Here is a 15,039-nt window from a genome sequence, read left to right as displayed (position 1 = left end):
ATCATGGGGAGAAGCTGACAACTGCCCCTTCCTTCCTTCACCTACGCAGAGGAAGTTACTCACAAAGCAAGTCGATTCAGCCTTGGATTTAAACCTACTCATTGAGGGATTTACCTTGGAACTCCTGGGGAATTATCTAGAATCAGTTGCAAGAGTGGAAAGAGGGGGTCAGGCAGGCTGGCAGGGCAAACTTTCACCTCATTCACTTCTCCATCCCTTGGCCACTTACCCAGCCTTTTCTGAGTCTGCCATATGCCAGGCACTGGAGGCAGGAAGCTGGCCACAAGCTTGGCACTCAGGCTTACTGGAACCAAGGGCCTTATGCTTTAAGGGACTCTTGGGATCATCTAACTCAGCTCACTCTTCACAGGTGAGGAATCTGAGGTTCAAGTAGAGCTCTTTGCCTAGTGCGATGGCAGTGAAGGGCCCTGAGTGGGCAGATACTCTCACCACCTCCCTATGAGGCCTGCACTAAGGAATTCTCTTGCCGGTTAGCTTAGGGAAACCCCTCAGTTGGAAAGCAACATTCTGTATCGTCATGCCTATAGCTGCACCTCCACCACCATCACCCTGTTGTTCATTTACAAATAAATCCCAATGAAGCAGGCTGGGTCCCCACCCAAGGGTATTCCTACCTTATGCCAATTCACCAACAACATGAAGAAGTGCTTTTCTCCTTTTACTATTTTTATTTTACACTATAAAAAACAAGAACAACAACAACAACCAGTAACATACTGCTTTTCTTCACATTCACACGGGTCTTAGAAAATTATTGCCTTTTCCCCTGGAGAAATAACTAACAGACAAAAAGAAAAAAAAAGTAGTACCACATTGCAAAATCTGCAAATCCCAGAAGTCCACAGCTTGAAGACAACCTCCAGGGGCAGGGAGGAAAACAATTGTCACAAGAGACATAAGCACACAGAAGGACAGGAAGCTGAGGAAACCAGTTTTCAACACCACTGACCCAGGATACCTAGCAAGTACCCTTTTCCTCCTGGAATCTACTGCTACCACCTCGAAGGTATGACTTTTTTGGTCTATGATCTGAAGAACTCTTTTCACAAAGGAAGAGTTGCTCTGAGAAGAGGTGGAATGAGACAAGTTCAAGTATGACTAAGAATCATGCCAAAGTCCAAGGTCAGTGAAGAACCCATGGCAAAAAAAATCCAGAAAAGCCAATATCTTGCTACTTCAACCAACTGCCTCATTGGACCCAAGAGGGTATCTACACAACATTTCAGGGTTCAAATCAGGATGCTGATCATGTCCCTACAAACCCTGTAGGGTTACTTTCCCAACTAGACGGTGATCAGCTTATGCCCTGAAGCAAAAGAGACAGACATTGAAACTGCCAAAGTTCAAAAAATAAGGTGGAAATTGTGCTTCCTTCAAAATGAATTGGCTTCGTAACTGCCTTTTCTCCTGGTCCAGCAACTTCTTTCTCCCACGTTGCTGCAGGTATTTATTGCCTTATGCTTGAAATGAAAAGGCGAACTCTGAGGTGCAAGGACTGGGCAGTCCCAAGAGGGCAGGGGTCTGGAAGTACAGTAGTCAGCACATGCTGTGCTCCCTTAATGGCTTGGCCTTCCTTCAGTCCCGATAACCTACCCTGAGGTCCGTCTGAAGTTCATTTGCAAGCCTGGTGACCACTCACTATCTCACTGGGGCAGCATGACAGAATGAGGTCTTCAGTATTGCACAGGTATGAAATGTCCATGAGTCTTAAAACCAAAAATCACAGTTGCTCTTGGGGCTGGGCTGATTCCTCCATCCCAGTTTTAGCAGGATGTGGCCGTTGCCACAGGGCTTCTGCTGAGCTCTGAGACTGTTGAGTGGGTAGGCACCGGTGCCAGCACCGAGGCAGGGAATGTGCAGTAGGCACCCTGCATGTCAGGGCTCAGTGTCTGCAAATGGCCTATCAGTGAAGAGCCTGCTGCCTCCCCTTGGCAGGAGGGAGGCTGGGGATTGGGCGTGGAGGGCAGGATCTCAGATTCGTACTGCAGGAGCTGGCCCATGAAGCCAAAGTTGGGCGAGACCATGCTCCTCCTCTGCTTGATGTAATCGAAGGCCTCCTTCAGGCGGAACTGATTGGTCTTCATAAGGTAAGCCATGCAGATGGTGGGTGAACGGGAGATCCCAGCCTCACAGTGGACCAGGACCTTGCCTCCCTTTTCCCTGACACAGTCTGGAAGGAAGAAAAGATGGTGGGAGTGAGTTGGGATTAGAATCTAAGGGCAATGGCAAAACACAAGAATCAAACACTGGAGTAACCTAGATATGAAACTGTTGTGCCTGCCTAAGAGCCACGGCCCTACGCTACACTTCTGCCAGTCTTTAATCCCCACTGGTGAGGACAGAGCTTTTGGGGTCCCAGCAAAGACTATCCCCAAGTAGGACCTTTATATTCCTTACAGCAGCTTTACAGTTCCCCGGATACTTGCAGATTCTGCCTCCGGAGGCGACGGACCTGGAGCAGTCCCTTCCTGGGGATGCCATCTTAACCTAGGTTCCACTGATGGTTCCAAGAGGGCATTGGAAAATCCTTGAAATTGTGCACATTTTTATTGGGCACATACATTTTTCTAAGGAGAGCATCCCAGGCTCAAAGACTGACTTGGAGAAGCAACTCTTGTCTCTCCAGGTCTGATTCTAAGGGTAACAACCTAACCCCGATCCTGGTAGAGGCCTTCCGGTCTCTCTGGGCACCCTGTCCGGCTGTGCCAGGGCAGGATGCTTGGCTCAGCTCCCAGGGTTCTCACCACCAAACACACAATAAATAGCGCATGGCCACTAATTATAGCCCTGGCTAAGTGACGCCTACTAGACGGAGGATATAAATGGCTTTCACAAATTCCATCTTGCTCAACAATGGGAGTCGCTGCTATAAAGCTACCACCATCAGTTAGCATTCTTTAGCTCAATATGACAAAAAGGGGAGGATGCCTCCCTTCCTGCTCTACCTCCCAGCCCCTGCCCCCAGAAAACCAGCTACAACTATTAAAAATGGGAAGGGGTGAAAGGTTAAAGATACGTACACATCAAATCCACAAAAAATACAGTCTTTCCAATTCCCTCTCTTGCTAGTGAGGAAACAATTACATCACAGGAAGTTAGATGTAGCTGGCACTACGCAGGCTACAATACGCAAAAACATTTACGATTTTGAAGGGCCAAAACAAAAAGTCATTCCCCTTACCACCCTCCACTTCCCTGCCCCAAGGTCAAAGTATGCAAATCAATCTGCAAGATCTAAAAGATAAAATTTCTGAGGCATCAGGGAGGAATCCTAGAGTTTCCCCATCTGAACAAAAACCCCACAGCATACCCCAAAGCAGTTCAATAGGGGTGTCCTCCAATTCAGTCTGACTCAAAAGAAACAACAAAACAGTCTCTTTAAATTAGTTCAAAGGGGAGACCCCCAAGTCCCTAGAATTACAGAGTCGGGCTCCTATTTCCCTTCGCTCCTCTGTTGGCCTCCTTCAAAGTTTAGCTTTTAACTGGCCTAGTGCCACATCCAAGAATGCAAAGGGTCCATCCAGAGTGTATTGCCTCTGGAGCCCACTCGACACCTCGGAGCCTGCCTTCCACATGGCCCTCTTCCCTTGGAAGGGCTCAGCGTATATTCAGCACATGGCTCACTGGGGAGACCCAGTCTCTCCTTCCATTAGCAGGGCAAGCAATCGGAGAAAAAGCATCCTGTGCTTTCAAACTGCTGTGGGTTTGTGGATTGTGCGTACACAGACACAATACACACACAGCATGGGGAGGGAGGGTTCTGAGAACTGGATGAGGGTGTGTTTCATGACCTCATGAAGTAGCTACCCAGGTAATTAAATAACAGGCTGAGAAGGGCAAGGCATTCCCAGGGACAGGGAGAACAAGTCAAGGGTTTCCCACCCTGAACCCATCATTTGGCTGCCTTTCAAGCTCCAAAGGAATCATCTCAGCCCAGAGGCTCAGGGGACAAGCAGGACAGGCTCGGCCTTTTGCCTCTGACGAGTTTCTCGTCAGGGTTTCCTGGGGAGCAGAAATTGTGTGGTGAACAGAGGGCCACTATGTGGCCCAAGGGGGACCTTTAATTGCTACCTGCACTAAGTAATTATTGCTGTGCTAACACCTGCCTTTCCTCCGCCAACATCCCTCGGAACAAGATACAGGAAAATCACGCGTCAGTTTCAGCAACTACGTATGTTAAAGAGGAAGATGGGAGCTGGAAAGCGGGGCATGACCACAAGGTTAGAGACTGGTACTTGCAAATTTGAAACAGAAAAAAGTCAGGCCAGCCTCCTAGGAAGATGGATGGGGGAGGAAAAGATGCCAAATGGGAGAACAATCCAGGCAACACAGAGGACCTGGAAACCCTAAGGCCACAGCCCTTTCCTGGCAGAGGGACCAGAGGCCAAGGCCTCGGTTTTCAGGTCTACGCAATGGAATAAATAACTGCCTAACAAGAATGCAGAAAGCAGGCAAAAGATGCCAACTTTTCTGTGCATACAGCATGGAGCTTGAGTCAAGTGCTATCTTTAATCCAAAATTAGCTGAAAATGCAAAACAAATTACCCCAAGCCGTTCACCAAGAGTATGGAAAGCTGCTGGGGACCCTTGGGGCTCAGTGCGTAAGTAGTGCTCTCTGAATCCTTCTGTTTGCTTTTAAAAATAAACCCAACCTACGTACAAGCACAGTTAGGGAGGTTCTTCCCCCTGCTTTCCTTGTGTGGAGCATTACGCAGGGATGCACTCAGCTCCTGCCCAGCTAGAAACAATAACAAGATCGACAGTGAGTACTGCCATAAAATTATATTAATTCATTTATCTTGCAAATTAAAGCTCCTATTCATAGCAACTTAAATCCTCCCTTCCACCTTTTTGGTAGCTGCATCCCATGTTGGCTCCAACTCTTAGCAGCGGTATATACAAGACACTTTTCTTTCAGTGAAGGTAGCTTCCTTCAGGGCATCAAAAGTCAAGAACACATGCCCCAAAGGGGCTCCCAAAATAACTGAAGGGGAATGGCTAAACCTACCAATGAAGTCTATTGCTTCTTGAAAGTGGGAGCTAATGTCAGCCGTGTGGCTGTCTTCCACAGGGATCCATTTGTAGTGCAGGTGGGTCGTGCAGGCCTCGGAGGTCCGTCGGGAGACATTCAGCAGGGCTGTGATGTGCAGGTTGGCGAGGAACTCGCACTTGGATGCATGGTAGGCACTTCCAAGGTAGAGGAAGGGAAGGATTTCAACTGGGCCACCCTGGAAGCAGGGACAAAGGACAATCAGGAAATATTGGATTAGCTTGTTCATTTGAGAGAGGAAAAAACAACTCCGACCTATTTGTTTCTTAAGATGGGTGGTTCCCTTTCTGGTTTCCACGTGGAGTTCAGAGCCAGGGCAGTTCAACCAAGTGTGGTTGTATCTCCATCCTGGCCAACTCTCTACCTTATGTGACTGCCTTGTGACTCAATGACAGCAAAATCCACACAGCAAAGAGTTCACTTTTTTGCACATATCCAGGAGGTAGGATATGCAGACAGCCTTCCTGCGCTGACAAGGATGAGAAGCCATGTGGTAACATGGGAAAAACTGACGGGCCTGTGTTGAAGTTACAGCTGCCCTGAGAGTACCAGGGCAATCTCCTATGCCTTGGGACAGTCTTGCTTTCTTTACAGATAAAATGGACCAGGACTCAACATGGTGTGTGTCCTCCTTTACAGCCTTGACATTTTACATAGTGTATTTTTTTTTTCCTTTTTGGAAAGTCACCCAGGCTGCAGTGCAGCGGCACAATCATAGCTCACTGTAGCTATGATCTACGCTGAAGAGATCCTACCGTCTCAGTCTCCCAAGTAGCTGGGACTACAGGTATGTACCACCATGCCTGGCTAATTTTATAATTTTTTTGGTAGAGATGAGTTCTTGCTATGTTGCCCAGAATGGTCTTCAACTCCTGGCCTCAAGCGATCTTCCTACCTCAGCCTCCTGAAGTGCTGGGATTATAGGCATGAGCTACCAAGCCTAGCCTATATAGTGTATTTCATCAAACCTAAGACACTGTTGATCCTAAGATGCACCCAGGTTTTAGAGATGTTAAAATGCACCTCCACCTCCACAAAAAAGTATGCTTTTTAGAAATGAAAATAACCACTACCTACTCAGAATCTTTAGATAAAAAATGTTGTCAGGCCACAAGCAGAGGGGCTTCCCCGCCTCTGACCTTCTTCACACGGGGTTTTGTTGAAGGTGCTGGTGAGACCCGCTTACAGAGCCATCCTTTTGGGAGGCTACCCACACCCCAGATTTCTAGTCAAGGGGGAACCAGAGACCATCCACCTTGAGGCAAAACTAAAATGAACCGCTGGTTAGACTCTGGCAGTCACAGCATTTACAGGGCTCTAAAGGTGGCAGAAAAGCTAGTGATGGTTGGAAAAATGGGAGCCCTTAGAGACTGAGAGGGAAACAAGGGGCTGGGTGACAGTGGCTGTGTCTTTGGGAGCCTTTCCCATGCCAACCATCTGCTTCCTGTGTTTCCATTTCCTGCTCTGGAATAAGAACGGACTGGAAACTCTCAGCCAGATCCCTAACAGGGAAGGGTGCGTGGGACAGGGGCCAGCCACAGGCAATTCTCAGTTTACCCCACACCCGGCGTTAGCTTTTTGTTTCCTGAGAAGTCAAGTGTTTAAGCAAAGGCCAGTTCAGTCACCTGAAAGAAAATTACACAAGATTTTACATACGGTAATAACAACTGGTATTTTTATCAGCATCTACTATGGCTGGCCTCTGGGGGCTTAACCCCTCAGATGTGCCTACATCATACCAATTTCACAAAATCTGTGAGGTAGGTAACATTATTCCCATTTTACGGATGGGCAACTTGAGGCTCAGATGCATTTAATAACTTGTCCAAGTCAGAGCTAGTCAGTGGTAGAGCTGGGCTGAAACCCAAAACTGATCGCGTGGCATGAGATGCAAGGCCTTGTCTGACTCCATTTCAATAGTGATCGATATGAGAAAGTAAGTATTTCAGGTAAAGACAGGAAGGAAAAAATTCCCTCTTTCCTCTCTTCCTCTAGAGATAAAATGTCCATCTGCATCACCTCCTCGAAACCTCCCAAACTTCCATGCGTACAGAGCAGCCTTCCTGGTGGCAAAGTGGTGCAGTGGTTAACAACTTGGGCTTGGGCGTCAGACAGCGGAGCTCTTGGTTAAGTTCCAGAGCTCCATGCTTACTACCTGATGTGATCTTGGATAGCTTCTTTAACCGACGACCCTTTGTCTCTAAACTGGGGATAATACCTATCCTCTCTGGATAATTGGTAAGGTGTAAATGGGATAATGAATGCATTAAAACCTGGCACGTTACATAGCTGCCACTGTCATAGAGATTGAAGAATGAACAGAACATGGCTTCTCTCCATGGGGAAGACACAGGTTTTTAGGCAATCCAAGCAGGTCTAGTCCTGACCTGAGTTGGACCCACTCCCTGGGCACAGCATCCCCACCAGCTAGAAACCAGGAAAACAGCAGAGGTGGTACAAAGTTCTTTGGAAAGGAGTCAGAGTTCCAAGTCCAGATTCACGTGGCCACTGATGACTTATGGGTCCCCACCAATGGACACTAACAGGCTCGCCCTTTAAGGAGCAGGCTGGATGGTTGACTCAAGATCTCTTCCTCTCCTGAGTGCCTGGAAATTGCTGATACACCAGACCTGGGATCCTATCCAGTTTCTTTTGGAGCTCAGCCCAACACACCCCTGAAACTACATTTCTTTCCCTTTTTGAACTTCTGTTTAGACCAAGAGGAAGAAGCCAAAGGCCTTCAGAAACCCCAAAAGTTAACACAACCTCATCTGGCTGCTCTAAATGCAGAAGCATTTCTAAGAAGTAGCATTAGGGGGTTCCCCAGATGAATCTTGAAGACACATCAGGGCTTTCTCACCCCTCACTTGGCCAAAGATGTGCCGTGCTTTCGCAACATTCTGCCAATTCTTATTTCTCTTTCACTTTCTGAGAAATGGGGGGAAAACACAACCCAAACAAACAAACAAAAGTAGAAATCTAGCTAGGCCAGATGTCCACAGCTTGAAAGCCACGGGCTCGTCATATACTGTAAGGATGTTTATTAAAGGAAAACAAACAAAATCCTAACCCTGGCATCTGGACAAGCTAATAGGATTCCTGACCAAGGAGCCCGTTCAAGAAAAGGTCATCTGGCTTTACTTCGAAGTTTATCCCCAGGGACAGGGTTTTGTTCATGGCAGGGAGCTGGCATTTTAGCATCTAGCAATCTTTCTTCTTATGATTTGGGTATGTTCTTGGTTTATGTGAAAAGTCTGAAAGGTTACTCCCACCAGGTCAGGTGTCTAGATTAGAGGCCATGTGGAAAACAGAACAAGGTCCTGAAATAATCAGAACAGGGAGCTGAGAGAAAGGGGTTCTGAGCCTGATGCTGCCTTGAACCAGCTGCAGGACTCTGCAAAATCAATCATCTCACTTGTCACAGAACACTTCTTTTCCCTTCCGTAAAATGGTTAGGTTTTGATCTCTGGTTTCTGCCAGATTTGGATTCTCACCTGCTTTTTCATCTTCCTGGATGGTGCTACGTAACCCCCTTCCACTTTATTTTTCCCTTTAATGAGTTATCACAAAGCACTCATTTTTAGAAGAAAAACAAAAACTCACTAGTTTACAGAAACATGAAGCCCTCTAGTATCTTTTGATTTCCTCTGGTTTCAGTTATCTGTGGAATTGTAAGCATAAGAACCCCTTAGAGGAGCCTACTTAGCCACCCAAACAGGACTTTCTCTGTAGCACCCCCACCAACACCAGTTTCAGTTAAACATACCAACAAGACACACCTTGACAGGTACCGGGATGGTTTGCAGAAACTGCAGAGCATGGACAATTACAAAGAAAAGCAACACAGGAAGCCTGAAAGTCAACTCTGAAATGTCTTCAGGGAAACCTAGACCAGTATTTCAAAGCTTCTCTGAACCTCCAAAGCCAGATGACAATAATGTATCTTTCACTTCCCCTTTTCCCCAGAAGCTGCCAAGCATCCTGTGGCTGGTTTGCTCTTGTCAGCTTGTTTGCTGGAAGGAAGCCCATTTACTCTTGGATGGAAGCTCAAGCTGGCAAGCAACAGAAGCTCCCTAAAGCCAGGGGATTTTGCCAACACCCTGATCCACAAAAGAACTAACCATCATTGCTGAGTGGGGAGAGAACAGTCAGGTGCTGAGGAAGGAAGGGAGACAGGAGCCCAGAATACCACTCAGGATACCTCTTCCCCATCACATCACCTACCTGGTCATAAGCTGGCCTGTAGCTGACATTTACCACTGGTTTTCCACACTGGCTGATGAGGTTTCTCTCACTCTCAATCTTCTCTTGTGAAATGGGTTTTACATCCACGCAACACTCGGGATATTCCGAGTAGAAAGTCTCATAACCCCCTACAAAAACAAACAAAAAGGTGAGACAGATGGTAAGCATCAATTTCTCACGCTGTCAGAAAATACCCATAGTTAATCAATACTCTGAGTGTTACACAGTTAAGAAAAAAAATAAGCCAGTACAGATTCTGGTCATTAAAAATTGAGCAAAACCAGCAAACAGATTTAGAATAGAAAGGGGCTGTACACACATACAAACCTCTAAAAAGAACTCTTTCAGAGGCAATGATTAACTTTTTGTGTCTATCAGAAGCAGATTAAACTGTGAAAGAAAGTGTCTAGCATCTGGCAAATATTAACCAAATCCCTCCAGAAAACAAAGGCTATTTTCTCTCTTGTTTATCTAAAAGGAAGGTGTGATTACCCAAAATTTCATTAATTGGCGAGAAGACAGGCTCCTGAAGTGGCTTCTTCCCCAGCCCATCTGCTCTAAGCAGGATTCTAGCTGGAACCTCCTCCATTTATAAGGAAATGGGGGCTGATACGAGGTTTCATTTCAACTCAGGGCAGTAAAACAGCCTCACTGCTTCTCACTCCCAAGGTGCTAAGAACACTGCTGACAATCCTTTCTAGGTCCAATTTGGAGTCATCAATCCAGTTAATTACCTTCTAAATCAACTGAAAGAATAAAGACTTCTGAATTTAATTCTCAGCCCTCATGAGCAAAAACTGTCTCTGTCCCCTTCATGACCACCCTATCTTCTTTTTTTTTTTTTTTTTTTTTTTTTTTTTTTTTTTTTTTTTGAGACGGAGTCTTGCTTTGTCGCCCAGGCTGGAGTGCAGTGGCGCGATCTCGGCTCACTGCAAGCTCCACCTCCCGGGTTCACGCCATTCTCCTGCCTCAGCCTCCCGAGTAGCTGGGACTACAGGCGCCCACTACCACGCCCGGCTAATTTTTTGTATTTTTAGTAGAGACGGGGTTTCACCGTGTTAGCCAGGATGGTCTCGATCTCCTGACCTCGTGATCCGCCCGCCTCGGCCTCCCAAAGTGCTGGGATTACAGGCGTGAGCCACCGCGCCCGGCCCACCCTATCTTCTTATCCCCACTTTTCTTACTTCTCTCCTACTCCTCCTGCACCCCCCCTCCCAATCAATAAGTCAACTTACGGCATGTGGGACTCTCAGAATCCTTAATATTACATTTACACCTCTCCAAATGGATATAATAAGGTAAAAACGACCCTCTGAGCAAGTCACGGAGACTTGCAAATATAAGTAAGCCTTCTTGGGCCCATTTCAGTGGGGAAGAACCGAATGAAAAGGTGGCCTTGGAACCCTCAGAATGCCGAGGGCTGCCAGGTGCAACAGGCCAGCCTTGCTTGGGAAACTCCTTTGCTGGTAACCCAGAGAGCAACCTGAGACATTTCCTAGGGCCTCCAGAAAGCCCACTTGTCTTTTTCTGGCCCAGAGAATTCACCGGGAGTCAAATCCATTAAACATGCATTCTGAGACCATGAATTTTCCAAAGAACCCCCTTTTTCTTTTCTGACTTTGGGTGTTGTGATGCTGGCTCTTTTAAAGCCCTGCAGTAGACAAATGGTTAATGGATTACAAGGCAGTCTCCAACTCCCTCCCAGAAGCTGCAGCCAATTCCTAGAATGAGTCATCTTGCCATTACTGCTTCCTCTCAGCTCGCTGGAACTGCCCCGCCCCCACTTAGTACACCCAGATCTCCCCTGTGGTCACCTCACGAGCAGCCCATTGCGCCTGCCCATGAGCTCCTGGTCCTCCTCAATGACCATGCTCCCCACCACAACGGGAGGCCACGGCAGAGGTGCAAGATGGTGCTATAGGCAGCTTAGCTTCCCATGCTCTGCCATAGCCCCTGGGCCCCTTCCCTTCCAGCAGTCAAGAGAGAATGACGCAGGCTCACAATGACCCACAGCTTCCTTGGAAGAGGCATCCCTAGTCAGTAAACCACCTGATCACTTCCCGTGCCTGGACCTCGACATTATGGGTTCCAGGAGACAAACAAGGATTTGGATGGGAATTTGGAGTTCAGAATGACCTGGGCCCTCCCAAACTTCAGGACGAAGGTTGGGGACATAGGAATCTTCAGGCTACCCCATCTTTTGGCTTTAAATATATTACTTCAGAGTTGGCTATCAGTTCAGATAAGAGGTTCGGGTGTGGGCTGGATCCTGCATGCTGTTGACAAAATTTAGTTGAGGGACAGATAAACAGGGTCCTGCCTCTTCAAGCTGGGATTCAGAGGAATCCTCCAGATTAAATGGTCTCAGTCTTTCACCCACTCCCATCAGAGGTGTGGAGAGACAGAACATTCCTCGCTGGTGCCTCACTCGAGTGGCAAAAGCCATGGCAATTCTTAGAGCTACTTCTTTTGGAGTGAGTCTGCTTTCAATCACCACCACATTACCAGGGAACAGAGAGAGCACAGAAACTATATATAAATAAGCACTGACCACGCAATTCAGTCATCACCATTTCATTTTAGTGGTTGTTTGGGAGACAGGGGATTATGGAAAGTGTCAAAAGGCATTGCCCCCGCCAAGATCTGAGATGCCACCAGATTAAAACCTGAACTCCTATCTACACATGAATTACGTAAAGAAATAAAAATTTTCTCTGGCAACAATTTGAAGTTTAGTAGTGTTATAAGGGTAGGCATGAAGCAGTTTCTACTGAAACTTAAAATGCATGTAATTCTTGACCTGGCAATTCTCATGATTTACTGAAAGGCACAGCACACGCAAGAGCACATGGAGAAGGACATCTACCGCATTGCTTGGAGCAGTGAGGCGGGACGCAACCTAATGGTCATTACAGGAGACCGGTTCAATGTGAAACACACATGTATGATCAGATATGGACAAGTCTCCAAGATCTAGATAGATACAAGAGGCAGGACAGGGACTATACAAAATCAATCTATTTCTAAGATACTTACGAAAAATTATCTAAAGGTAAACAAGAAATAGTTGACGACTGTCTCTGGGGAGTGGAACTGGCTTCTAAGATATGCAGAAGACCCGCCTCTCATCACAGGGCCTTCATGCTGTTCAAATTTGTACCTGTGTATATGTTCCCTTCTTTTAAAAAACATTTTAACACAGCTTTCCTGAGATGTGAGTCTACAGAGCTGCCTACTTTGTGGCGACAACTTCTAAACTGTCAGCAGGGCCAACTTAGAGAAGCATGGGGAGGAGAGGGGGGACCAGGGAGGGTCTCCTGGAACCTCTTTCATACTACTGAGGCAGAAACTTCTCCAAACCACAGGAGATAAAAACCATATTAGGAAGAGAAAGAAATCAGGAGGCACGCCGAAACCTCTGCAGAGCCAGAAGGCCAACCCTCTATCCCCTGGGGGCTAGGCTGTTAGAAGAAGGACGATTACCATCTACCTCTGTTATCTCTCCAACAGGAAATCAACAGGGGACCAGTCAGCAGGAGGTGCTAGCAGAGAGGGGAACTGTCTCCAGAATCTTCCTGGCCCGGACTGTGTGAAACTCAAGTTACATGGCTTTAAAACAGGCTCCTAACTCGGCGCCGGCTCTCTGCACCGAGCTCTGATCCCCATCACTGTTACATCCCAAGGTGTCCGCGCCAGGGCTGGCACGGCCTTGGGGCCCTGCTGGGGCTAAGCCCTCATCTCTACATGTGGGTCAGGTCTCCCCGGGTGTCATTTGAGGTTACAAAGGACTCAAACACAAAGCAGGAGCAGTCATAGGAAGTAACCCAGAAAAAACCAATGCTTTGGATTTTGAGAGTCAATCACCCACCCACCACCAGAAGCCAAAGTTATCTTCCCGGCAGGTGAAATGGGCAGGCCTGTGGCGGTAGCTCCGGGAGGTGTCAAATCAAAGGCCGCAGAATCTCCACACCACCCTGCCCCCGCACACCTCTATTTCGCGGCTGGCTGGCTGTAGGCTCAGCTCAGGATGGGTCCCAGGGATAATCCTGGGGCGGAGGAGAGAGTAGGTGAAAAGGGTGGAAAGGATGTGAGCTCCAAACTGAGCTAGAGAAAAGACCTAGGAGGGGAGAAGAGGCCGGAGGGAAACAATAAAAAGCAATAAAATGAAATGGAAAGGGAAGGGACTCGCCAGGTCAAAAAGGCAAGAGGGGTCGGTGAAGACACAGCTGGCTAGGCGGGAGGAAGGGGGGCACCACGGCGCCACACCAGGGGGGAGAGGATCGCGACCTGCTGATCCCGCCGGATCAGTCTATCAGGAAGGCCCCGAGCCCTGACCCCAGCGACAGCGGCGAAGCTCGCGTCTGGAAAGGGGGCTCGTGCCCAGCACGAGCCGACGGCCCCCAAACTAAGCAGCAGCAGCCCCCGCAGCATAACCAACTCCACCCAGCCCAGCGGGCAGACCCGCTGCCGGGCGCTTTCGAGGAACGCGGGTGGGGAAGAGGGGGAGCTCTGAGTGCTGACATTTGCAGTGCCCTCCCAAGCGCACAACAAGCCCCAGGGTGCAGACTCCGGCAGGTGGTGACTCTCCCGGTCCCAGGGTGTAGGAGGGCGCCCCGGCGCAGGGAGGGGACCCGGGGGCGCCGGAGGGGCGAGCGTGGCAGGGACCCCGAGCGCTCACCTTTGAGGAAGTAGACCCGCGGGCCGGCGGGCAGGCAAGCGAGCAGCGAGGTGAGCACGACACGCGCGGCGCTCTCCTCTCGCAGCTTCTGCCAGTGGCGGCTGCCCTGGTCCAGCACCACCACGGCCGCGACGCCGCCGCCGCCCTCCTGCAGGAGCCGCGCGCGCGCCGCCTCGTCGGGCAGCACGTAGCGCGCCGACACCGCGCCGCCCCGGGCCCGCCGCAGCACCACCGAGTTGAGGTTGACGTTGAGCGAGCCGCGCACGTTCGAGGCAGCGAAGGCCAGATAGGGCCGGCAGTCGAGCACCACGCAGCGCGCCGCCGTCTCCTTGCGGAGCATCTTGCGCAGCTGGCGCCCGTCGAGCGACGTGACCTTCATGCCGCCGCCGCCGCCGGCCAGCGGCCCCGCGCCGCGCGCCCCGCGGGTGCCCACGGCCAGGGTGTCCACGGCCAGGGTGTCCGCGGGCGAGGCACGGGAGGGCGACCCGCGGGGCTGCGGCCGCGACGGAGCCCGGCGCCCGAGCGGCGGCGCAACTCCGCGTTCCCGCCCCGCTCGCTCGATACCCAGCCCGGCCGCTCGCCGCCCTAAAAGCCGGGGATTCCGCCGGCCGCGCAGCGTTTTATGTGAATGAGTGCGGTCCGTGACGCGGCTGCCCATATAAGGCCAAATATGGGTGTTTCCCCGCCCCTCGGGCCGTGGCCACGCCCTGCCGGGGGCGGGGCAGCGGGGGCGGGGGACGCGCGGGGCGGGCGCCGGCGTTAGAGCGAGAGGAAGTGGAAGGCGCCTCCTCGTTCTCTCCTCCGCGCTTCGCTGAGGGACTCACTCGCGCATCACCCGCGGCTGCCGGCCGAGTGTCCGAGGCGCTCCGGGGCCGCGGTGACCCGCGCGGTGCGGACCGAGGAGGAAGCGCCGTGGGGGGCGGGGCAGCGCCGCACGATCCGGCCTTCAGCTTCACGGACGTGGGCTGAGAACCCGCCCGCGCCGCGCTGAGCAGGGCCGAGGGAGCCGGCCAGGGCCCCAGAGGAGTCCGGAACGGATTCCCGT

The 15,039-nt window shown here is 50.0% G+C and overlaps 1 protein-coding gene across 1 annotated transcript; it reads right to left on the bottom strand.

Moving 5' to 3' along the window:
- Positions 1 to 666: 666 nt before the first annotated feature.
- Positions 667 to 14,619, bottom strand: DUSP5 (dual specificity phosphatase 5). Its single transcript, XM_004050091.5, has 4 exons — positions 13,995 to 14,619; positions 9,296 to 9,444; positions 5,030 to 5,249; positions 667 to 2,191 (listed from the first exon to the last, which is right to left on the bottom strand). Exons 1-4 carry the CDS (start codon positions 14,371 to 14,373, stop codon positions 1,785 to 1,787), a joined length of 1,155 nt encoding a protein of 384 aa, XP_004050139.4. The 5' UTR covers positions 14,374 to 14,619; the 3' UTR covers positions 667 to 1,784.
- Positions 14,620 to 15,039: the final 420 nt, after the last annotated feature.

The sequence above is a fragment of the Gorilla gorilla genome, chromosome 8 (genome assembly GCF_029281585.2).
Source record: "Gorilla gorilla gorilla isolate KB3781 chromosome 8, NHGRI_mGorGor1-v2.1_pri, whole genome shotgun sequence".
NCBI lineage: Eukaryota > Metazoa > Chordata > Mammalia > Primates > Hominidae > Gorilla > Gorilla gorilla.
The sequence above is the reverse complement of the archived record's forward strand: the minus strand, read 5'-3'. Positions and strand labels throughout refer to the sequence as shown.